This window comes from Cynoglossus semilaevis, chromosome 16, assembly GCF_000523025.1.
Source record: "Cynoglossus semilaevis isolate Cse_v1.0 chromosome 16, Cse_v1.0, whole genome shotgun sequence".
In the NCBI taxonomy this organism is placed as follows: Eukaryota; Metazoa; Chordata; class Actinopteri; order Pleuronectiformes; family Cynoglossidae; genus Cynoglossus; species Cynoglossus semilaevis.
In genome coordinates, this window is record NC_024322.1 from 7,607,812 (window position 1) to 7,633,170 (window position 25,359).

General features: G+C 40.3%; 1 protein-coding gene across 7 annotated transcripts in view; it reads right to left on the reverse strand.

Moving 5' to 3' along the window:
• The window catches only part of clybl (citrate lyase beta like), a 172,121-nt gene that overhangs the window by 14,851 nt on the left and 131,911 nt on the right, over positions 1 to 25,359 (reverse strand). The window contains exon 9 of one of the 7 annotated variants that reach the window (XM_017039805.2): positions 1,402 to 1,563. The exons of the other annotated variants lie outside the window; for them this stretch is intronic. Coding sequence (XP_016895294.1) covers positions 1,510 to 1,563 — 54 coding nt within the window. The 3' untranslated portion in view covers positions 1,402 to 1,509. Of the gene's footprint in view, positions 1 to 1,401; positions 1,564 to 25,359 lie in introns of those variants that run through there. 7 annotated transcript variants of the gene reach the window in all.

A 25,359-nucleotide genomic window follows, 5' to 3' on the forward strand; every position in this document is an offset into this window, starting at 1 on the left:
TTTTTTAATCTATTTTTAATCTATCAATATTATAAGTGGAACCAAATTTGAATGAATTTGAGCTAGGAAGGAAAATAATTTATTTATTAATTTTTATTTATTAAAATATTTAATGTTATATCTGAATTTGTATTAATTTTATGAGTTATTGTTAGAAGCTGTTTTTATTTAGCTATTATATGAACACCTACTACTATTATATGTTGCCTTACATCATATTCACACTGATCAACTAAAAATTAGTCCGGCACAAAATGCAGAACACATTGGCCTCCACAGGCTTCATCCAGTTGTGAGAAATTCTGGGTCACGACTAAAACTTTTCCTCACTGCCACTCAATATACTCCATATTGTCACATGTGCTTGATTTGACTCCATCTGTATGTGGGAGCAAATCTATATTTAATAAAATGAAATTTTGATTTTTATCTCCTCTTATATTTGTCATCTGGCCAGGCTAACCCCCAGTAGCTCCGCTCCACATACACAGGCTCCCACATACACATTGTAAATCCCCGCCAAATGCCCTCCTTTCCAACCCCCCATGTTGCAGCTGGTGTCAGCGAATCAGCTGAACCGTCTCCGCCCCGAGAATAACCTCATGACAGACAGCCCTAGTGGCCTCCCCTTGTCAACGCAGCCAGCCTGGAAAGCTGACAGCCAGGGCACAGGGTGATCAGGCTACTGTACGCAGGAGTTGGGTTGATACTGAAAAGTATAGGCATCTGGCTAAATACATAAGGAGTGCAATGTGATCAACACCTGGGTTGTGGATAGAAGGGGTACGATTAACAGAAGGTTAGAAATGAAAGCACAATACTAAAATACAAAAAAAGAAAAATGTAACAAAGTGATCTCAAACTAGCACTGAATCGTAATTGATAAAATGAACATGAGTCATATATATATATATATATATATATACATATATACTGTATATATATATTCATCTACAATTCATCTATGTTGGCCAATCACAAAAAGCATATAGTGCCAACTCTGGTATCAGTAGATCTGTAGAGCACTTAAGTTGTTACAGAGAAATACTACAGTTGTTCTGTAGCGCAGTGGTTATCAGATCAGGGTTCAAGCCCTGGAGGAAGCCTATATTTTTTGGCACCTCTGGTGGCAGCCCGTGTCAATTGATTCATGTTGATATTTCCCAATTGTGGGACGAATACAGGACTATTTAATCCAATTGTGTTTTTTTAAAAAAAAAATCTATTTTCAGAAGGCATGCTTGTAGTGATTGAAATGAATAAATCTTCATGGAAATGCTTTTGTAAATCAGTAAAAATCAGCCCCATTTTCCCTTGGCCTTCCTGTCATACATGTGAAAACATTTCTTCTGCACGCGAATGGTTATTGCGTTTGAAAGATACATTTTTCTACCTGCCTTTGGATCTCTCTCAAACAGGAACTGGAGCCAAACATTAAATATAGGTTATATTGTGGGACAATGCAGATAGACCCAAGGTCTATGTATCCAAGGTCGGTTCATGTCAAGGTTACTGCACCATTTGGTGTGGAGTACTTGGCTGGCAGATTTGAGTGGTCACTCCCTGCAGAGAAAAGATTGAGAGGTTCAGCTTGGCTGGCAGCCGGGATACTATCATTCCTGCATCCGCTCCACAACAATTCACATTAAACACCTACTTCTGCTCTCTGTGGAGTAAAAAAACAATACTCATATTCTAAACACAATCTCCATACTTCTTGATGTGTTTGTTTCTGCTCTGACAGACAGCTGACACCCCATTCATATTTAATCATTGGTCTCTCTCTGGAATCTCTCCAGACACTGACAAAAATGCATAAACGATGATAGTGTACAGCAGTTCCTTCAAGGGGGCTGTGGATGACATGACAAAAAGAAGAACAGCAACTGCATCAGTTTGCCTTTTTTGACATGTGGATAATTATAAATTAATTATAAAACAGTAAAAAAAAAAAGAAAATGTTTTCAGAAGCAAAAAAAGAGGTAAAGCTAAACTTGAATCGTGCTGCAGACATGGGAGCAAAAAAGTGCTAACATTAACATGCAGCGCATGATGCACTATGAACAAGGCTCTTAGTGCTCGATAAGCTAAACAGCTAGGAGGCGGCGGAAATGGATGAAAGCAGAATGAAATATTTAGCAGGAAAGGTGTTGGCAAATTTTCCCAGCACTTGTGCATGTGCGCCACCTAGGCACATGACGACTGCATTCTGTATTAAATGTTCAAAGCCTGATTAAATGAGGGAAATAAAGGAAGAATACGCTTCACTACACAATACGGATTAAAGCCAAGGAAGTAAGGATTAGAAGGCATACTTTTTGGGGAGACTCATATTTTCACTACGGTTTAAAAATGTGATGCTGCATTATGCATGAAGAAAAGAAAATTGCAGCCCTACAGGGGAATAAGGAACACATCCGAGATGCATTCTTTTGAATGTGATTCTTAGCCTTTTAAATAAAAACAAAAAGAGAATATGACATTTTGTTGCTCTCTTTTTATTTTAAGTTTGTTAACACAAACAGAACAGCTGCATGAAGTATCTCTGCGCCCTTTGCTTTTATGAACGGCACACCATCCTTGATCAAGACAGGACTATGTTGTGTCAAGGAGCCGTTGATTCTCGTTTGTTTGAGGGGCGGAGACTTCAGACTTCTGAGAATTGTCAGAGAACATAAGTAGCTCTGTGTTTGCGACTACATCTAATAATAGTGTCATTAGAAAAAGGGCAGGAACTGTCACGAGCATAAATAACAGCAAAGAGAGGAAGGAGAGGCACAAGGAGTGACAATGCAGCCTCAGATTAAGACAACGCCTCAAATAGGATCGTAAAAATCAAAGAGAATACTAAATATCATGAGAGCTATTGTGTTTTCCTAACCAGAGGATATGGCCATGCAGATCTTCACTGTGCCGACTCTGTGGAAAGATGTGTGATTCATGTTGGTACGCTAGTACACACAAGCACCAAAATGCGCGCACACACGCACATCACCCACAAATACCCACTGTGTAGATAAAAAGGGAACGTCACGTGACAAAACTCCCAGCAGATTGTACATACAGAGATCTTAGGTCCTAGCTTCTGCACTTTTGACTCAAAGTACATACAAAATGCAGCCGTGCAAACTCTCGGTGTAGACTACATTTAAATTCAAGATCAGGTTTATGCGCTCTGTCAGACATCTCAATTTTCAAGGTCCTCCCACCTTAGAGACAGAGAGACAGAGAAAGAGAGATAGAGAGATAGAGAGATAGATAGATAGATAGATAGACAGATAGATAGATAGATAGATAGATAGATAGATAGATAGACAGATAGATAGATAGATAGACAGATAGACAGATAGACAGATAGACAGATAGACAGATAGACAGATAGACAGATAGATAGATAGATAGACAGATAGACAGATAGACAGATAGACAGATAGACAGATAGACAGATAGATAGACAGATAGACAGATAGACAGATAGACAGATAGACAGATAGATAGATAGAAAGATAGACAGATAGACAGATAGACAGATAGACAGATAGATAGACAGATAGATAGATAGATAGACAGATAGATAGATAGATAGATAGATAGATTTGTGTTGCAGTCATTTGAGGTTGTTTAGTTAAATCCTCTGTCTAGAGTGAAGGGAAGGATGTAGAGACTTTTTCTAAGAGGATTTCAAAGGGAATTCTCTTTTTCTTTAAATACTCTGGAATTCTACTTTCTTCTTGATTGACCTCTTCTATGTGACCTCATGAACTTTTTCTCTTCAAGGCCCAATGTAAGTCCAAAAGATTTGGTTGCCCAAGAAAGGGATAGATCACACTCAAAAGGAGACCTAGGAACATGGAGGAGGAGGGCATAGGTCTGGTATTGACCGGTCCATTCAGCACAGCTACCACCACTGGCACAGTTTGGACTCCTTCACCTACTTCTTCAAGGCCGCTTTTAATCTCTCCCTGTGCCTGTTAGTCCTTGTCTTTGATGAGGTGATGCCCTTCCCTCAGTTACTCAATATTTGATCTATCGCACGTCATACGACTAAATCCAGTTGATGTACATTCACACAGACAGCGTTGTCTTTTTTCTTTTTTGTCTCTTTAAGGTGCTCCGTTCTTATTCCTGCTCTCTCTGATGTTAAACAAACGTCTAAAGGAAATCACTTTCCTTCTGTCACAGAGCTTCTAGAAATTCAGGCTTCACTCGTACACAGGAGCTTTTTGTTTTACACACACACTCTGCTATGTCTTAATAAAAGTCATCCAGCTGCTGTGCTTCCACCCACCCACCATGTTAAGCCAGAGGTGTGAGTATCAACTCTCATCTCTTTCTTGCCTTCACCCACAGACGGGCCTACGACCAAGAAACGAGACACCAAATTACTGCCGGTTTACTCCAACTGGAGACCTTACACGTTGCGTGTAGGAAGACAGACTCTGTTGTCAGCGTGAAGAGTTGTAGCCGTGTTTTCAGCGAGACTACAGATGGTGTTTAAAATAAATGCAGGGTGTTTTTTTTAACCCAGGATACAAAACAAAGGGTGAATTTTTGGAGGGAAGACGTATATTAACACTAGTGGTTTTTACAATATGATGAACTTCAGCACAGTGAAGGTTCTTGTGCTCTTAAGACAAACCTATTGTAAGGCATGGACAGTGGGATATTGTTGTAGTTATATCAGGCCAAAACCATAAGCAAAAAAATGTTTAAATTTTACAGGGCATCCAAGTCTGTTTCTACTTTAAGATCCAAAGGGTCTGCAATCGATTTTTTTCTATGGGGTATATTGTGTTAAATTTTTGAAGCTATTTGGTAACATTAACCTGTCCAGTTTCTTCACATTTCTTCACTGCCATTAAATCTCTAAGTTCTCTGAGAACAATATGAATTTAATAACAAATTAGCTTTAATTTTAAACTGTCATAATAGGAACTATTATTCCTATTCTAAATGCAAGAACTAGGCTGAAAAATACAAAACAAAAATTGCATTTTAAAAGCAGAAAATAAATTCCCTGAAGCTCAGGTTTGTAGATAAGAAAAGTTATTTTCTTTTTCTGAGGGAAAACATCATAAAGCTTTTTTTTTTTTTTTTTGGTGCACAGTACTGTGTGTCAGAGAGTGACCCTGCAGCCCATTCCCTGGTCTTCTCTCCTTCACGATGGTGAGGAGACATCTACCATATGGCCTAGCCTTCTGCATTCTTGTTTCTGCATAATTACCACAGCGCTGGATGCAGCATGACAATTCAGCTGAAATGCAAAAGAACAAACAAAAGATCCTCCAAACAGCATTTGCCCGCACTGAGAACCAAGAATGACCCGTCCTCTGTGTGGATGTTTTTAAATAGGCCCATTCTGTGAGTGTTCCAACGGAGAAAACACGCAACACAAACAAACAATCAGGCAACAAAAAAACACAAACAAACCCCAGATTTGTTTCAGCCATGACTCGGTTCAGTGAGGCGCTCTCCTCCTACTTAACAGCAATCACAGATTCCTTATTACAGAGCAGAGGGTTTGTGTAACACTGAACCTAAACCCTCCACTATTCTGTCCCACATTAGTTCCACTTAGTTGGGTCCCAATGACCTATTCAATGTAAATGTACTGAGCAGTAATGAGTGGCAGACCGCAGCGGCTCTTTAAATGGGTGAGTACATCCAGGCAGTGCAAAATGACAAGGCAGGGAGAGAGGGAGAGAGAGAGAGAGACAGAGAGAGGGGCTCAAGGCCTTCAAGGATGGGGGTGTTTAGGCTGTGTAATGATGGGAAAGTAAGTGACCCTAAAAGAATTAGCCGAAAGCACGTCTTAAAGAGACCCACCTTCAGGTTCATTGAAGTAAAACAGTGTCAGTCTACCATTGGGGAAACATGGGTGAGCGCTGCTGCTCTGATCTGTGATTTCAACAAAGTGCAGGGAGCAGAGGGAGGGGTGAAGTAAAGTGTTACTGATACAGTAATGACAACACGACGGCCTCAAAGGTAAAACACCCACAAAACTGTTTGAATCACACCTCAAAGCTCTCCACGCTCATTTTGATTTTAATGCCATTTACGGAAAAATTGGGCTCAAATTAATGAGCGAGGTGAACAAATGAGTGCATCAGAGACGTATTAATGGCTTAGGTGTTAAGGGGAGCGTGACAGTCGCGTCTTTTCTGCACCACAATTTGGCAAGAGGAGGTGTTGAGGGAAACAGGCGCGGCGTCGCCAGCCACAAAGTGTTAGGAGAACTTAGCTCAATCTGTTATGCTCTGGGACTGCTTTTCTCAGTGCTGCCTTAGCTTAATGGGCCGAGGTGTGTATTTGATGACTGCACCGATTATTGGAAGACAAATAGGATAATAATAGTACAGAGTACAGATGACTGAGGTCTGACTGACGTTGACTGTGACGTTGTTCTCCATTGGTATTTCTCAAAATTTGACATGATTTTAGGTTTAAATTTACTGGTAAAAAAATTGCTTCTCGGTGACATCAAAAGTCTTTCCAAGTAAACTATCTATTAATAAAGGTACATCAACTTTGTTTGGCATATGTATAGTATCTGATCAAAACAAGGACAGGACATTCTGTAAACCTAACAGTAGGGTATTTTAGTAATGTGTCAAAGTGTGTGATTGTTGAATTGGTCTAATTAATTTTGCAAATTTTGGGAACTAGTTGGTGAGTGGAGTGGATGAATGCGGTGCTATACACAGAAGATGGTATTGTTTACATTCACCAGTTGTACATCATACATTGGATTGTGCTACGGAAACGCTAATGCATATGTCTATTCCAAAAAGTTCCAGGTCAATGTCATACTGTGGTGCTTACAGTCGGTACCACAAATGAGCAAGCAGAACATTAAAGAACCCATTAGGAACAACCTGAACATCCAACATGGATGTAAATAAATTCCCACTCCAGTTTGGTTATCAAGAAATTGTGCCACTTAAAAGTTTGTGAGACGTGAGCTTCAGGACCAACGTCTGCCTGACACCTTGGTTTTATTTTTAACATAATGTCAATGTATTCATGATACTGTACTTTCATATATGGTGCAGAAGGTCCTCTGGGTACTGTTTGATGCTGGCTGGCACCTGCAACATGCCAAGTTCAACCCACTGAACTCCCAAGCACCCCCCCCCCCCCCCCCCCCCCCCCACATCCCGCTTCTCTCTCCCCATCACCATCCCCTTGTAAAAACCAAGAGACAGGAGTGTTACCTCTGAGACAGACACCGAGCAGATCTCAGGTTGAGCTCCCTGTTACCATGCGGCAGCCATTGGAAACAGATGGTCTCCAAACAGCCTGTCATGTTTACTGCTGCTGCCATAAAAGACAAGAGTCCAACAACACGCTCCCTCAGGAGCCCCACGGGATCTCACAAGGGCCTGCAAACACCTGCCTGGGAAGAAGGAGGGGGGTTAGGGGGTGGGGAGGTGTCCATTGGCCCTGTGCATGGACACACACTCACACACACATAAACCCTCACACCTTGACTCCTACCTTAACTACCCTCCAAATGCCTCTATTACAAAACACTCACACACTCGGATACGCACCTTGATACGGACAAAAACAGCCGGGCACACACACTCCAAACGTCCTCCGCCAACCCGTCCGGACATGCTACATTTACTGCAATTAAACAAGCATGCCATTTGAATTTCTGATGACACCTTGCAACCTGCTCCATGGGCTTTGAATATAATGGTGTCCCTGTGGAGCACGGGAGAAATTGTCCATGTCACACTTAATGAAGGGAATTTGCATTGGTATCTCAATTAAGGACTGTGGAATAATGAAGCACACTTCTGAATTAGTTAATGGACAAAGACTTGAACAAATGTGTTTGCATGGCCCATAGGTATGGCCAGAGAATAATGTATATTCTTCAGGGGTTAGCGGGGTTACTCTGGACGTAGGTGGGGGGTGGAGGGTGAGGGGGGCTGATGGTAATGAGGCAGGTGAAGCTGGACACTTTTTCTCCTCTCCTCAGGAGCTGAGATGTTACTCTGACCTCCCAAGGCCTCATCTTCCATCTCTTCCTTCCTGACTCACTTACGCCTTATGTCTGTCTAGATGAGTTCCTGGTGCCGATGTGTCCATCCAGAAATAATGCAATTAGGGGCATGGGTGCAAACACGAACTCAACTGTGTGCATATTTTATTAACTGCCTTTTCTGAGCTGCCTTCAACGCAACATAATGTTGTTGTTATTATGTCAGTGTAAAGTAGTGGTGGTAATCATTGTTTATCAGAGGCATCGGGATTTCCTCTTGAATAGATCAATTAGTTCAAAATGAAACTTTGTCTGTTCTGTTGATGTCATAGTCACCTTTTCATCTCATATCAACCCATTGGCTAATAAAGTGTGTCAATGCCGGTTCAGTAAGTCTATTTTAATTAACATAATTATAATCAAACTGAACTGTGAGGCACACAGAGATTCCCACCTGTAATATGTAGTAATGTAAAACAACAACACAGATCAGTGATAAGAAGAGCCCAGCAGCAGGGCTTTGACCTGTCCTTCGTCTGAATTCAACAGCAGCGACCACAAGATGCATTTATCACGTTCTAGAATCAACACACACAGTATTCTGACTCTAAAGGAGGTCAGTGTGTCGGACCACCGCAGCAGACGGACAGTAGAGAGGACAGGGCCAGTCAATAGAGGGGGGGTTTCATTGAACAATCCACTCAAAGTTAGAGGATAAGACATGAAAATGACAGAGCAGTTATTAAATCAATCTGTAAAGCTTATGAAATTCATAAAGATTAAAAAAAAAGTCACTTGAACTGAAAAAAAACCCAACAACTATAAACTCAGTCATTTTGTGTGGCCCGCATGAGCTTAAAAAGCATTTGTCTACTAATAAAGTCCATGCTGCTGAGGCTTTTTTAAAACCATAAAAATTAAAAGCAGGAACTTGATGCCATGACTTTGTATTACACAGAGCAATGTACAATATTTGTAACTTGAATAAATAATAATCAATTCCAGACGAATGTATTAACACGTTATTGAGTAGTTACAGTTATACAGACTTATAGTTACAACTAGCCCTTCCCCCCTGTGAAAATGACTGACACCCACGCTCTATGTAGTTAGATGTAGATACTACAGTCCCAGTCAGGGTTAAAACACCAAACATGTGAAACCTGGACAAAGTCTGTGTAACAGTGCAAGGTTAATCTACAGAAGCCAAAAAAAACCTCATCAAGGCGAAAAAGGAACAAGTTTTATCATCAGTTCTTAATCAACACGACCTGTGAAGTGTACAAGTTCCACAGCTTAATTAATTAATGAAGTTTTAATGAATTTTATAATGAGCATTTGATGCGGCGGCAAGGTTAGGTACACTGAAAAAACATACACTATATGTTTTGTTCCTGCTCTGATATTCATGTACTTCCTCCTTACACACACACACACACACACACACACACACACACACACACTCAAACACGGAGTGAACGTCTGCTTGATTAATTCTGATGCACTTAATTAGAAAGCTGACGATTTCCCACATGAATACTGATGAGACGGGGAACTGCTGTCATTGACTGTTATTGACTGATGGGTTCATTAGGATCAGAGTATACGACAGCGGAGCTGAAAGTTCCAAACAAAAGCTCTATTAGTGAGAACTCCCTGATGCCACATGTGCATGTGTTCACACATCCTTACGACATAACACACACACACATACACGTATAGACACTGTAAAGCATCATATAAGGTGACATTTATAGGAAACAGAAGGTTTAATAGTTCGCACCCCGAGGAAGGTGTGCTAAGTCTGTGTAGGTGCTAAAGTTCAGTGCCAAAGCTAAAGGTGTGTGTGAGTGCGTGCTAAATTTGGAGCTGCGCTAAAGCAACAAACATACCATAGGTGTGTGTGTGTGTGTGTGTGTCACCGATAATATTTCTTCTGTTGTAGAAACACATTGTGTGTGCCAAGTCTGTGAGTGTGTTGTTGCCTAATGTGAGCATCACTAGGACGTTCTGACAGCTGCACGTGTGCAGGTGTAACTTCTTTCTGCTACAGCAACAGCGAGACGCCTTCACGGCTGACGAGAGAAAACTGTTTCCATGCACTGCAGCGTAGCATCATGACGAAAGGAACATGCAGAGATGCAAATGTGTACGTCGCACTCCTGAAAAGCCTGGCACAGTGAAATTAATGTGAGGGTTTTTTGTGTCGCTTGTGGATTTTAATGAAACAGTTAGACAACTCTGCCAAATTTAAAAAGTATGAAGTTCTATTTTATGCCCTTAGAGGTTTAATACAATATTGTAAACCTTTTTTTATTTTTTATTTTTATTTTTTCAGAATAATAATAATGTTTGCATATTTTTATTAATATAGCATTTTGTTTTTTAACTTGTATTTTTCCATTAGCTTATTGGCAAACGGTGAATTAAACCTGAATAAATATTCTATATTTGAGAATATTTTTCAGTAAACATTTAGTCCAATTAGCAATACTTAGTTCTTGATGCATTTTAGATTTAAAGTGTTAAGTTTTTTTTTTGCATTACAAAAATTATTTCCAAACATCAATTAAATTGCTTTCAATGTGTAATACATACATAAACTACAATAAAATGTTTTTCATTGTATGTTAAATATCTCATTCCATGCATTAAAGAAACCCTAAAAATATTATAAACTTTTTTCCAAAATTCACTGGATCCCAGCATTTCACCATTTGATATTCATTTTTTTTAATATAAGTGCCACACAAATACATACATGCCCCCTAAGTGGATTGGATGTAAGCTTCTTGCCTCCTACACACGTTTCACACAAATCAAATTAGCCAATATTGAAAAGTCCTGATTATGTGTAATTTTGAAATATTGCTTTGGTTCATTAGGAAAAAACAGCACAAAATAAAAGAAATCTGATCTTTTTCTGTGTTGCTCCCAACGCCAGTTTGGCAGCTCCCACTCCCTCTCACAGAACTCATTAAAAGTGAACCTTGCACCTTTGTGTGCACACACAAAATCATGAAAACTACTGGGAAGTCAGGTTTGGCATCAGGTTCCTGCTTTGAATGTTTTGTTTGTATTTATTTTGGCAAATTTGGGTCAAACATCAATCTGAGGCAAAACAAAACAAAAAAAAGATAAAAACAAACTGTCGTCTCCGGAGAAAAGCTGCGTCGGTCCCATTTGAGAGAGGTCATTTGCGTTGCTTGACATTCAGTGGCGCTTCCCACAACCCTACAGTTGCTCTCCAACTTCTTTGAAGTCAACTGGAATTACTTATGACACAATAAGCTGCAACAATGAAGCAACAAAAGAGACTGGAATTTAAAGGCCTTCGCTTCATTCCACTCTTTTTTCACCAAAACAGTTTTGCAAATTCTGAACGAGATGCTGATTTTTTTTTCTTATTTGAGACAACGATTGTGCTCTGACATCACTAAATCAGTAAAACTGAAAGTGTATGATCTAGAATATTTCTGACTTGGCACAGAGACTCTGAGCAGCCATAAGCTTTCGCACTCTGGCTGTGAGCCAGGCTGGCGCTGCGACTTGTCTTCCCACAGACAGAGGGATGAGGCTGGGACAGGATGGGAAATGTGGGGGCCTGTGTGGACCCACTGTAGACACAATACTGGCAGTGTGACAGCAGACAGTGATCGAGACTAGTGTCACTTCACCAAACATAATACACAGTTACTACGTATAAGCACTTTATAGACTTGTGTAGTCAACCCATCAAAAAGAGTGCAGATTTTGAATTTTTGTCCCACATCCTGAATGTGACCTTTAGGTCATGTCCTCCGGACTAGTAATAGTTCAAATTTGTCCTCTGTGGAGGACATCTGTAAACCTGAATATCTCCCACCCACCGCATACTACTGAATTAACTCCTTTTGTTTTTTACAGATGGCTCTTAAGTAATAGTAAGGCAGATAACCGTACAAAGACAGAAAGATATAAATAGGATAATACTGGACAATACTTTTTTATCGGGAAGGTTAAGGTAAAAATTGAATCTGAAAGCAAGAAAGAGAAGTAGCCACATTTGATTTCAATGTGAATCCAAAGGCTAACGCCATCATGTTAGCAACAAAACCAAAATGCAGCTAATGTCAGTGGAACACTTCCCTTTGTTTCGTTGCTTAAAAAAACAGGCTGAAAGTCACGATCCATTCGAGATGAAAATAAGCAACTAGGTGTGAACGCCTGGTAACAGGGGACAACATCCGTCCTTTAACATTGTACGTTCACAAAGGCCTCTATTGGACAGCTCAGCTGTCCATACAATACCCAATTTAATACCCAAAGGAGCTGTTTTAGCTATTAGCTATTTTCAGCTAAAGCTAATGTAGTTCTGATGTAATTTTACTGTTTTTGCTTAATTTAATTTCTTTCATATTCAATTTCTTCTGACCCAAAGCTTCAACCGGCCTCATTCATGAATAGAGAAGCCCACTGTTGTTACCCTTTCCTCAGCAATTACTCTTATTATCACACAGGGTTATGTATGTTTTACCAATTCTGTGTCATGTGCAGAATTCCCTGCTTTCTTGTATCTATATTTGTCCGTCTGGTTAAGAGACGGAGGGAGACATTTGGACATAAAACACAGCTAATAGCCAGAGCATCATTAAGGGATCTCCTCATAACTGGCATCACAGGGGGCAGAGGAATGATCAAGAATAATGTGCAGTGCTTTGTAGCCACCCAGGTCACAGCCTGCATACAAATCCGCAATAAGGAGGAGAGGCAGGGAGTGAGGGGAGACCAGGGATGAAGCATGGTGAGAGAGAGAGAGAAAGGGTGAGGATAAATGATCTGAATAAAGTTCAGAGATTCTGTGGGTCCTTGTCAGGAAGAGGTGAAGGGAGGTAAAAGAGAAGGGGGGCGGGGGGGGGGGGGGGGGGAGGTAACAGGATAGAGGAGAGGGAGTCTTGTGTAGGCTGAGGCCCAAAAGCTGTATTCAGTGGGGGCAGGCTGCTCCGGCTCCAACACTACTACAAAGCTGGACTCCTAGGGTTCATGAATAAGGCGAGGAAATGATCAGAAAAAAGGGAAAAAGAACCCTGTGAGATGTTTAGACAGATGGCCCACTTAAAACGACGAAGGACACAGAGAGAGAAGACTGGTTTTAATGAAACTTCAGATTCCGCAAATAATTGATCTTTATTTCCCCCCTTCAATATCCCAGCAGAAAGGTGCGAATAAATGTGATGTGTTACAAGTGCCCGTCCTACAGACATTAAAAGATCCTGGCTGCTTTAAATCCTTTAGATTGAATTAATAACAACATGAGTAGAGGTTGGAGGAAGAGAGGGCGGGCGAATGCAAAGGGGAAGAAAAAAAAGAGTGAGGCAGGGAATCAAATGGAAGACATTCAGAAAAGAGCTGTGGCGCCAAAGAAAATAGATAGCAGGGGACTTCTCTCCTCCTCCTTCTCCTTCTCCAGCCCTTCTTAAAGGGCCACCGAGAGCCTTTGAGGACGAACATGCGAGTCAGTATTTTTAGAAATTTCATTTGATTAGATTCTGGCAAATGTTTCTGCTCCCGGCCTTAGATGTAATATCAAATGTTACTTGCCAGGGACACGATGGTGTTTTATGAATTTAGTGAGCATGAATTATTGACCGGTCGAAATATACACAAAAGGAACAGCTAATGATTTCATGAGGTGGACAAGAAAAATGAAAGTTGTCCAGGCTTTTGTGATGCCTTGCAATTTATGCTGATTATTTGACCATATCCAACCTTCACACTTGAGTTACTTCATAAAAAGGGGAAAAAGCCAGGGGTGATTTTTAAAGCTTCTTATTCTGCACAGAAGATGCTGTTTGATAATTAACAATTGATGTATGAGGTTCTAGACATGAGGGTGTGTGTGTGTGTGTGTGTGTGTGAGGGGTGGGGGTTCTAAAGCAGGGATGTTGGAGAGAACTACAGAAAAAGACAAACATCTTCCACAGATCTCACAATGCAGAACCTGACAAAGAGGTTGTATCTGAATGAATACCCTGGTGGTTGAAGTTGACTTTTGAGAACACAAAGGTCAACTTGGTTATATCTGAAAAGTGTTGTTTAAACTTCAATGAGCTTAAGAGAAAACATTTAATAATAACAATTAAATGTCCCAAAAAGCTCTGGTAGTTACCAGCTACGCTCATCCATATTATTGCTTTTCAATTATCCCTGTCTTAACAGACCACCAGAAAACAATGTTTTCCTATTGTATTATTGTTAGACACCCTTATATTTATTAGTCATCCTTAAGAAGCACTGTGTCATAATAATAAATGCACAAAATTGCTCATTGTGCCTTCCTGGTTAAAAAAATATATATATACAAATTTACCTTGGAGGTTTGGCAAATTCCTCCATTTTCAGCCAATCTCCAATCCTCATCTTTGTCCGGAGAAAAACGTTTGTTTTGTAATTAACTCTGTTTTCTCTACTGCTGCGATAAAGCCTTTTCAAATTCCCAACATTCCAATTATGTCTCTTTGTCTATGTTGTATCAGCAACTATCCAGCAACAACAAAAACAAAAGCAGGAAGTCAATAAATGAAACCTTTTTGAAAGATATTATAAGATTTTTTTCTCAAGAGAGCTCCAGATATGATTTTGAAAAACAAAAAGTCCAATAGAACGTCATCTGTGGACATGGACTAGAAGTAAAAGACTGACTGGTAAAGGCCAACTGGACATGCACCTCTGGAGTTCTTTCTTTCGGCATAAAAAAAAGAATTTGTAGAACTTGATAAGATCTTACACATATACAAATATCACTATATACAAAAAGTGAAAAAGTCAAATTTGTCACATTGTTTTTGAGATTATATTAAAAAGGTTCCTTGGACCTTATTTCTTAAAACAAATGCACATATAGGAGCTGTATCTACTGCACCATGACAGGGCCCTGGGCCATGACCTTCAGACACGTCTACTGTACTGATTCTTGTTTATTCCAAACATTTAGTGCGTCCTTTACCCTTTCAGTCGGGGTTTTCTGACCAAGAAAAACTAAATTTGATTAATCAAACTCCAGAAAACCCATTTTCTGAGACACACCTCATTGCTCCATTCGTCAACCAAGCAGAACCGCTGTATTCTCACCCTCTCAGTAATGAGAGGCGGAGTGGGCCAAGAGAGTCTTTGGACGACACACTCACACAGACACACACGTATAGACGTCTCAGAGTTGCCACAGACGGGTTAATAAACACACTTCAAACCTGCGGATCAGCCTGAAACACTAACAGAATCAAGATATGTTTGGTTTTCATCCTTGATCTGATTCAACGCTGCAGAAGTTCAGCTTCTACTGCCACCGTGCTATGGTCATGTCATCGAAAAAAATCCAAGCGTATGATTAGGCTGAGGGGGAGACTGTGGGCAGGTTGGTTTCAGTGGGATTTTCTAATAGGCATTTATTTGGTGACACTCACACACACACACACACACACGTGCACGTTTCCACACAGTGTTTCTTCATTGTTATTGCTCTTAGTCTTTCACTTTCTCTCCTCTCTCTCTCATTTGGTGATCTCATGGAGCGTGCCTTTTCTATGAAGGACAACAGCAGTGGAAATGGATTATGATTATGAAGGATAGGTAGAGGGTTGGCAGCAAAGCTACACTGTGCAGTGTTAATATGGTGAAGCCCACCACAGGGGGCTTTCTGTCCTGTTCAGCCTCAAACTCTAGCTCTGGTATGTTCTCCATGCCATTGTCTTTTACCCATGATGCCGTGGTGTGTCATCCCCACACAGGTGTTCATCTAGACTGAGGCTGGGGGGTGGGGAGGCAGGTGGAAATTTGGGTTGGACACCTTCATTGAATTTTGTGTCTATGCGTCATTTTATTGCAACATTTTAGCTAACGTACAGCAAGAGAGTTTTTTTTTTTATTTGCTCCAACCTCTAACTTGAATCTAATTTTCACCCTTTTTTTTTCTGCTGTATATTTTTTCAATATATTTGAGATTTTTTTACATTTAGTTAGCTTTACATTTAGTTAGCTTTTTCAAGGCACAATTTGGATTTTTTTTTAAACAAAAACAATATTTGTTTAATTTTTATGCTTTATTTTCATAGTAAATATAGTTTTTAATTGGCAATTGTTCCCACATATTGTGGACTAGCTTTTAATTATCTTTTAGCTAATTTTGTAATACAAGCTACAGAGAAATAATTGGTTCCTAGGGAAACTTTTTTCACGCTGAAGTTTTTCATACATTTGTGAGTTAAACTTCTTTATGCTTTTCTATAATTGACTTTTAACTACTGTAAAAACAAACTCCAGCCTAAACTTTTGCTTTTTCCTATCAAGCGTTGAGTTTTTCAGCCTAAACTTTAGCTTTTTCCTATCAAGCGTTGAGTTTTTTGTGGCTAGTTTTTGTCTCGCTTGGGCTAAAGGCTGCTATTTGTTACTCTTAGTAAATGAATTAATCCTTAATACTCAATTTAGTAAAATATGAAGTTACTTAGCAATGATTCTAAAGTATTGTTGTTTAATGTCTTTTTTTTATTTCTTCAAATCTCATTTTCTCTTAATAAAAAAATTACTCTCATGGAAGAACTGAATTACGGACTGACCATCAGCCCACTGTTGTAGAACATTCCTGGTCACTCCTTGGTCCTGGTGCATTTCTGACTTCAAAGCGTGTGATTTAATGGACGGAGACAAAGGGACAAAGAGAAGCAACTTCTTCTAAAAGCGTTTTAGCCATGATTGCGTGCAGCAGTTGTTCCTGTGTGTTTTCTATAGGAGACGATGGCGCTCACTTATATCCAGACACGGTGACCTTTCTAAATGTCCTGCGATTATGATAGCCTGCAATTACTGCTAACACTCCAAATGAACACACTGTACCTGCTGCTGACACACAGGCACGGCCGTGCAACACCGTGGCCTCTGCAGCTCGCCATCATTGATTTTCACTTAAGTCTTACAGGTCCAGCTCACACCTCTAACCCCCCGCCATCCACAATATTTACCTAGTTGTCAACAGGGAGTGCCCTATTGTCGGGCTGGTGTGGTGACGGATCTGTGTACAATGCAGCCGAGAGGCCTCTCCTTTGACATCTGTGCTGGCTCTATTCAACAGGGCACCGTGGGGGGGCCGCGTATGAGGTGCCCTCTTCATTTATATGTCCCTGCTCCGTCTCCGTCCACCTATCTGTCTGACTCTAACTGCTCTATTTCACCTGTCCTTGCTTCTGTCCGCTATATTGTCATCTATTCCCTTTCTCCGCTGCACTGCCTGAATGTTGGTGATAATAGCTTGCGTTTAAAGTAAATTTGCTGTTTCTTTTGATGAACTTTCTTTTAGTATTTTGTCACCAGATGTTAAATCAGTTTTAACAGAGCAACGGAAGAAACTGCACGGCTAACTGCAAAATGTCGATGAAATATCTAACATAAATTCTATACACATTCTATACACTTATTTACACTGCTTTTACTGCTCCGGCTCATTTAATTCACCACAAACCTACCAACCAACGACCGGCTCTCGTCAACAGATGCCAATAGAACACTGAGACATCTGGGATCGATTAATCTCCAGATGTCGAAGTGAAGAGTCTAAACTTTTTGATGGAATTCCAAAGGTCAATGGTCAACCTGCAGGGGACGGACAAGGTGAAGTGACTCTTGGCTTCAAATATCATAGTTGCACATGCCATAATGCAAACATGACACTACATGCACCTGGCATTTCTAAACATTTATACACATACTGTGAGAGAAGATTTGTTTTATACGCAGATGACACACAGTTATACATTCCCTTCTGTAGTGAAAAACAAAAATATTTCATTAATCTGAATTTTTTCCTCAATTAAGTAACCGGTCTACATTTAGGTTATCAAAATGAATCTTCCAAATAAATGTCTCACCACTTGAAATCAATATACTGGCTCACAGTTAATTAGACTTTTTTTTAAAACGGACTGTATGTTATACTTAAAATCTTAGTTTTCTCTTTATCAAGGACCTTTATATTTATTGTCCAATCAGAAGAATATTCATACATTGTGACATTTCCAAGTTCAGTGGAGAAGCAAAGGTAAAAACAGAGGCAAGAGAGCAGATCAGGAACAGGAGTCAAAGTCCAATAAAGGCAGGAAGCATGTGTGTGTCTATGTTAGGGTTAGACTATGGGGCGCGGCTGGTGGTGGTGGTGCTAGGACGCACGGTCAAAAGCAAATCATTGATTTGAACACTAACTATGGGACAAGGATTGCGGCGCTGGATTCCAAATCAATGACACAGTCCAAAATGTCTGCCTTGCAGTGTGTCAGGTTTCCCAGATTAGTGTGCAAAATGCTGAGTGGCACAAATCTGGTCCGACACATGTGAAACAGACTACAGACACAGACCGATCCTGGGAGTTTTATCCCTGACGATGTAGACCAGGATACATGCTATAACGTCACGAGACAAACAATCTGACATAAACCTATTAAATTGTGCGGCATATGCAATGAAGCACCGCTCACAGGGGTTCTATGGAGACCAAAGCAGTTGGCGTGATGGACCAATTAGGCAGGGCCTGTGTACTCGGACATCAATAGGTTCCATTAGACTGCACATAGCTTCTATAATGGCACATCTAAGAGGGAATACTGCTGATAGCACACCTGCACATATGCACACATTTAAATACATGCAATAATATTGATGATATTTTTTCTTACAAAACCAGGTTTTTAAAACTCTGCGGTGACTCCAAAATATTCTAGTTTATTACTAACCTTGAACCCATACACTAGAACATCCAATAAAAGCTCAGAATTTGCAACATTCTTGCGATGGGCAAGACCAGAATTTTTTATTTGATATGATACCGACTGAATTTTTTTTGGCAATTTTTTCCTACTGATATCGATACTTGATTTTTTTTAAATGCAATAATGCAAATGAATTTGCAAGATTCGTAGAATTTAGGTGTAGAATTTAGGGGTATCGCCACCTAAAGGTAATAAACTCCTGAAAAAATTCAGGACATCAAGTGAATTCTCTGTATCAAAAGGTCAAAGGGTGGAAACCTCTGCTGAATGGGCATGATCTCTTGACTGCGTTGCATTAAAGATTACTCTCCATCAACGTTTCCCTGAACGGGTTTTGCATTTTGAAACAGTGAAATTCAAAAATGGGAACCAGAAAATGAATTTGTCAATTATTTTACTCCATTGACTGGTTAAAGAAAGAGACGTCGGACAAAGAGAAAGAAAAGGGAGAAGCCTTTTGAGCAAAAAATGCAAATGTTTCATATCGAACTAAGGCAAATGAATTGGGCGAGGCCAGAGGAGTGAAAAGAAAAATCAATAGATCTCTGGCTGTGGTGAAAGGGACGGCATCACGAATGGGATTTGCCAGTGGGGCACAGCAGCTGCCAAATAACCTAGAGCTAAAGAATTACAATAATACTGATGAAGTGTGCGAGGGCTTTTAGAGGCGTTGCTGGAAAATTGCTCAGATGGAGGCATTACAATGCTGTCTAATTCAACTGGCCTCTCCGACTGATCTGTGAAGACATGGTCACACGTCTAGCAGCATTATTCTACATCGGCTAAGGACATTTCCAAAATAAGGAATTTTGTCAGAATGAAGTTGTTTTCATCTGCCTTTATTCTCCTGTGAGATAAAACGATGCCTCCCTGGCCATTGTTAAAAATAGTCATGTCTGAAATCTGGCCCGAGGGCCGGGTGGACCTTAAGGTTTAATGTGGCACAGAACTCATTTGTTTAAATAATGTTTATTTTCCTGTAAAGGTAGTTTTTTTTTTTACTTGCTTGTATTTCATGTTTCAACAACAAAATTAGATTATCACGAACTTTAACCCATGGGCTTACTGTTGTTACCAGTGTGTTTTCTATCTAATTTAAGACATTTTTAACCAACCAACACACTTTGAGGTGTAATTATTTTCTACGTTTTTTTGTTTTTGTTAACCAGTGAAAACACTTTGAGATTACAATTTCCATGAATTTTAATTTGAAGGGAGGTCTGGTAAAGGAAGGAGATTTTTATTGGGAATTCTACTGCATTTTCAGCATGTACAGTAGGTGTGAAAAAAACAACGGAAGAATGGGGGAGTGATAAATAGGGATGAATAAATAGATGAGCGGAACAAGCTCCCATCATCTCTTTATTGCTGCATTTAATTTACATTTTCTTTTTGCTGCCGATAAAAGCAGACAGGCAACACGGCGGACGGTGACACACCGAGAGCTGCCCAGGTCAGGGGGCAGCAGTTAACCTGTCAGAAGCAGAGTACTGATTAGAATAAATCTACACACTCACTAGAGGTCAGCTGCAGCCCCAGCTTCCCATTCCTCTCTCTCGCTCTCTATCTGTATCACTGGTTACTGTTGGAAACACATGGAAATATAAATAGGTAAAAAAATTAATAAAATTCTTATGAACCTAAAAGGGACAGTAATAAATAATAAAAACAAAAGTCAAAAAATTGTCAAATTTTAAATATAAAAAACAACTGAGAAAACATTAATGCATGGACATACAAACAAAATTTTAAAAAATAAGTGACCAAACAAATATGAATAAAAGTCAACAAACATTTTTTCAGAAAACATGTCAATATTCACCTGCCAATTATGTGCAATTATTTTCCACCCGCCACCCAGATGTTTGACAACACTGCCATTGGCTGTTGATCTAATTTCCTATTTAAAGCGAGTGCAAAAGCCGGGCCTGCACTGTGGAATTAAAATCTAACGCACATAAAAACTTGACTTCATCTGCGGGGCTCAGAGGGCAGGACCCTGCGGCCCCTGTTGCAGAGGATAAAAGAGCCGGGCCTGAATAACAGAGTAAGGCAGCCAGAGTACACATACATGCACAACACACTGACACACTACAGCTCATATGAAGAGCTGGAGGCTATCACAGTGTGAGCTGGTTCTGGGCCCACACCTATTGAGGGTGTACAGCTGCTGCTGCTGCTGCTGCTGCTGCTGCTGCTAATGCTACAGTGTTAGGGTGAACCCAGGTAACCCAGTGTACAACTGGAAGGTAAATAATTTTGCAACCTGCGACCATCAACAGATTTGGTAATCAAGACATTTGCTTCCCCGTCTCTGGTCCTTGATCCTCTTGAAGATGGTTCCTCTCTTTAACTGCCACCTTTGCGAGCAGCAAATGCTAATGAGGACAAGGTTTATCTGCCACATTCAGACTAAACACGGAACAGAATTATCTGCATGCTGTGAATTTTTATTTAAGGAAGTCTACTAACAATGTCCCAAATTTGCATATGTCTTGTGCTATTTAGAGAGAAGCTGAGATTTTTTACTATCATCATATCAACTGCTTTCTAACATGAGAACTTTGAAAGGTCTTATACATTTGCTCTATAACAATATGTGGAGCTGAGCTGCTGAGACTGTGTGAATGTGTCCAGCAGTGGTGTTTTTGGGCTGCGGGAACAAGGATTGACTTTGACACATTGATACAAATACGCAAGAAATATAACATTCCCAAATGTCTAGACGCTTTCATGGGTTGTATTCCTGCTCAAGTCTAAAACACTAGTCTAACAAAGTCTGTCTATGAACATCATGACTTTTTACAGTAATGATAAGGTAAAGAGTATGTTTTTTAAATATATATGTAAAAGTAGAATTAGTAGAATTCAGTAATGAGTCAGGTGCCGGTGCAGACGCCCACAGGTATCTGCTGTCTCCCTCTTTGTGGGAGTCAGTCAGAGAGATCAGTGGTGTCAGAGCCATCAGGGCCCAGCCTCGGCAGAGGAGGGAGTCGGGTCAGAGGAACTCTTTCTTCCTCTGACCTATTGTTCTTCCTTGGTCTGAAAACACACCGCAGCTCTTTCATCTGCAGCTCTGCGCCCAGAGAAACAGGAAGTGTCTACATCACAGACTCCATCCATCATCAGCAGCCAGAAGACCAGTCACATTTACAGGCTCTTGACTCTCATTGTTATCCTTCTGACATGTCTGACTCACACCATTACTCATGGCAGTATGGAGACTGTCCATAATCATATTCTTCTACTTTGACGTGGCTGTTTCTGCAGACTACAGTTATGCAATTTGATGTTCTGTTTACTGCTGTTAAGAATCTACCCTGACTTCAGACAACCAGAAAAACCCTCTGAATGAAATCATTCTTCTTAAGACGGTGGTTATTAAATTGTGGTTGAATGAGAAACTTCTCCTCAGACCTATCAGCAGACCATATGCTAACGTTTCCTTCATTGAATTATCCAGACTAATTCGCAAAGCGAAAAAAAAAACCCCAACTGTTTATCATCAACAAAAGAACCCTGACATTTTAAAGGAACGTTGTCTTTTTCTATCAGTCTAGGTCGACCACTCTGCCCAGACAGACTTAGGTCTTAGTTTTCGCTGCACCTTCAACTACCTCCAGGCACAAACTCTAATGGCAATCAATGAAGTCCCAGACACAAAACCTAATTGAATTTCACTGGACCCAGTTTCTCATCAGGACTCGAGGTCCTGTCCCCAACTGATAGGGCCCCAGAACATGTCTGGAGGAGTGAGGATTTATCCAGGCCGTCAGCCACCCTTCTGTAATAGACACAGATAACCGGATTGTTGGAACAGGCAGAGGAGGGAGGAGAGGGTGAGGTAAGAACTAGCTCACCTGCCAGTGTGCTCAACGTGGGGCCCTGACTCCAAGCCCCTGGAAAAATCTATCTACCCCCTCCTTCTGCCCTTCTATTAAAAAAGTAACCTAATCAAGACACTTCCAGTCGCAATTTTTCTGTCCTCAATACGATTTTAAAGACTTAGGGGAAAAAAAGGATGGAAGGATAGAAGGAGACCTGAAAGTATAGGAGTAGTACGAGAGAGATTAACATCGGTGTGGCTTGGGTTTACCTACCTGGGGTCCCCAGATGATTCCCTGGGTGCAAAATGTTGCATTTCCGAAATGGGGAAAAAAAAGGAAAGAGAAGAGAAGAGAAGAGAGGGTAAGAAAGGAGAAGGCACCCTCCTTTGGCTGTCTGACAGCTGGTGACCCCAAGGGGGCAGAGGTTTGAGGAAACGGGATCAAAGGCGTAGCCGAGAGGAGAGAGAAACAGAATGTGAACAAATACAGGAGCAAAAGATGCCGTCAATGATCTCTGTCTGTCTACTTCGATCTCTGCCTCCCATTTCCTCTCCCCTTTCTCCCTGCCCTTTTCTCTTGCTGGGCTGTTTCAGCTCACCTGGACAGTAACCTGCTTCCCCTTTCTCCCTGCCCTTTTCTCTCCTTGCTGGGCTTTTTCAGCTCACCTGGACAGTAACCTGCTGTCCGCAGCAGTCAGAGTTAATAACACAGGGCTGCAGTAAGGCCTTAGCGCACAACAATCTCCAACATGAACTGGGACAACAGAGTAAACAATATAAACATCAGAGACACAACAGCCCTCAGGCTCCGCATCCTGGGTCTCATACAGCCTCTGTGAAGTGGGAATGAATGTGTGTGTGTGTGTGTGTTCATACCTGTTTTCATACACTAATCTGGGCCACTTATGGCACTGTTAAGGATTTTCAGTACAAGTAGATTTAGAAGAACCCAAATATGGTTAGGGGGGAATGGGTCTGTTTTGGGATTTTAAAAATGTAGAGCTGTGTGTGTGTGTGTGTATGAGTGTGTGTGTGTTTGATAGCAACTGATTTATCTAAATAAAATAAACAAAGATGTTGTTTTTATGGAGTTATTGAGTTAATGTTTCATTATATGTAAATAACCACAGAGATCAAGGTCTGCCTAGTTTTTGGAAGATATTTCAGCAGTATTTATCCTGAATGCTAATATTATAGCCTACTTTAGCGATACCTGTTTAGCCTTTAGCTAAATCATCATGTTAAGTAATACATTTCTTGCTTTTGAGAAATTTGAATATATAATTATTAAGAATTCCTTTTAAAATATGTTTTTAGCTAAACATATATTTTTTTCTGGGTTAACATATGAAGCTAGCTTGCCCAAATATTTTGTTTTTATTTTATTTTTTCCAAATTCCCAATTCATAATGCATTAAAAGACACGCCATTACAACAAAGCAGTTGAGCAGAGACCAGAAAGGCTCGTTTGTGTTATTGCATTAGACGTGGTTGGACGGTGTGGTTTGGTCTTTAACGGCGTATCATCTTTCTTCTCTACATCAAGGTAAAGCAGCCACAACAGCCCAGTCCACACTGGTGAACAATGGGCTGGACCCCAGCCAAAATGTCTACTCTCCGAAACATCACACATTTTTAATGGGTCTTTCAACTCACACCGGGCCGACTGAATTCACAGAATAGAACAAAATTCTGATGATTGGATTTTGTTTCTTCTCCAGATTAATTAATGGGGATGAAACCTTGAAATATGGAGAAAATATAAGTTTTGTTGTAGTCTTTCTGTTAGTCATCTTTTACTAACTTTAACCTACTTTGTAGTAATATCTGACCTCCTATAGCCTAACCTGTCTTTATTTCCTAAATATATATATTTAGTAATTTTGTCTAATCTAAATTTTCGGTCAACCTTCAAGATTTTCTGAAGTTTCTGTCACACAGGGCAATGGAAAGACCTAAAATCAATCAATCATAAATTGTAAATACGTTTTTTTTTGTGTGTGTGTAGAAAGAAATACAAGGTGAAAACATTCCAAGAATGTCCAAATGCATTGACTACCTCAGCTGTAGCTCTGGAACGGTATCATCAGTGTGATTAATGACGATGTCAGATAATTGTTTTTTCTCTTGCAGCATTTCATTATTCCACGTCGCTTGCTCGGAGGCCTGAACTAAAGCAAGAATTCATAAAATATGTAATTTAGCCGTGACCTTTGGCAGAGTGCAGCAGGTCCCCATCTGTGTGTGAGGAGCAGAGAGGAGCAGGGAGAGAGAGAGAAGAATGATGACCCCTTTAACAGCTTGCCTTCGACTACCTGCTGATCCAAAAACACTGGCCAGACATGAAGCCCCTGCATAGTCAAAGGATCAAACACGGCCAGAGAATACTGCTTATTTCAGAGAAACAGAATCAAGGGAGGGATTGGGAGAGTGGGTGGGGGCGGGGGAGAGGAGGTGTCCGGTGGTACATTTTGTGCTACTTTGGCCGCTGAGGAAAGAGAAAAATATTAAAAGGAAGGGGAATTGGTGAACTATTAGTGAGGAGGATATGAAAAGCCTCAGAAACATAGCAAAAACCAAAATAATGCTACAGAATGTTAGCGTTTGAATTCTGGTTTTGACTTTAGTTGCTTTTGTGGAGAGCAAACACACATTTATTTAAGCTGTAGTGAGCTAGCATGTAAACGTGCCTTACTGTCAATCACTGACATACTACTAGCTAAACTAACGCATTAGATTAACCTTTATTA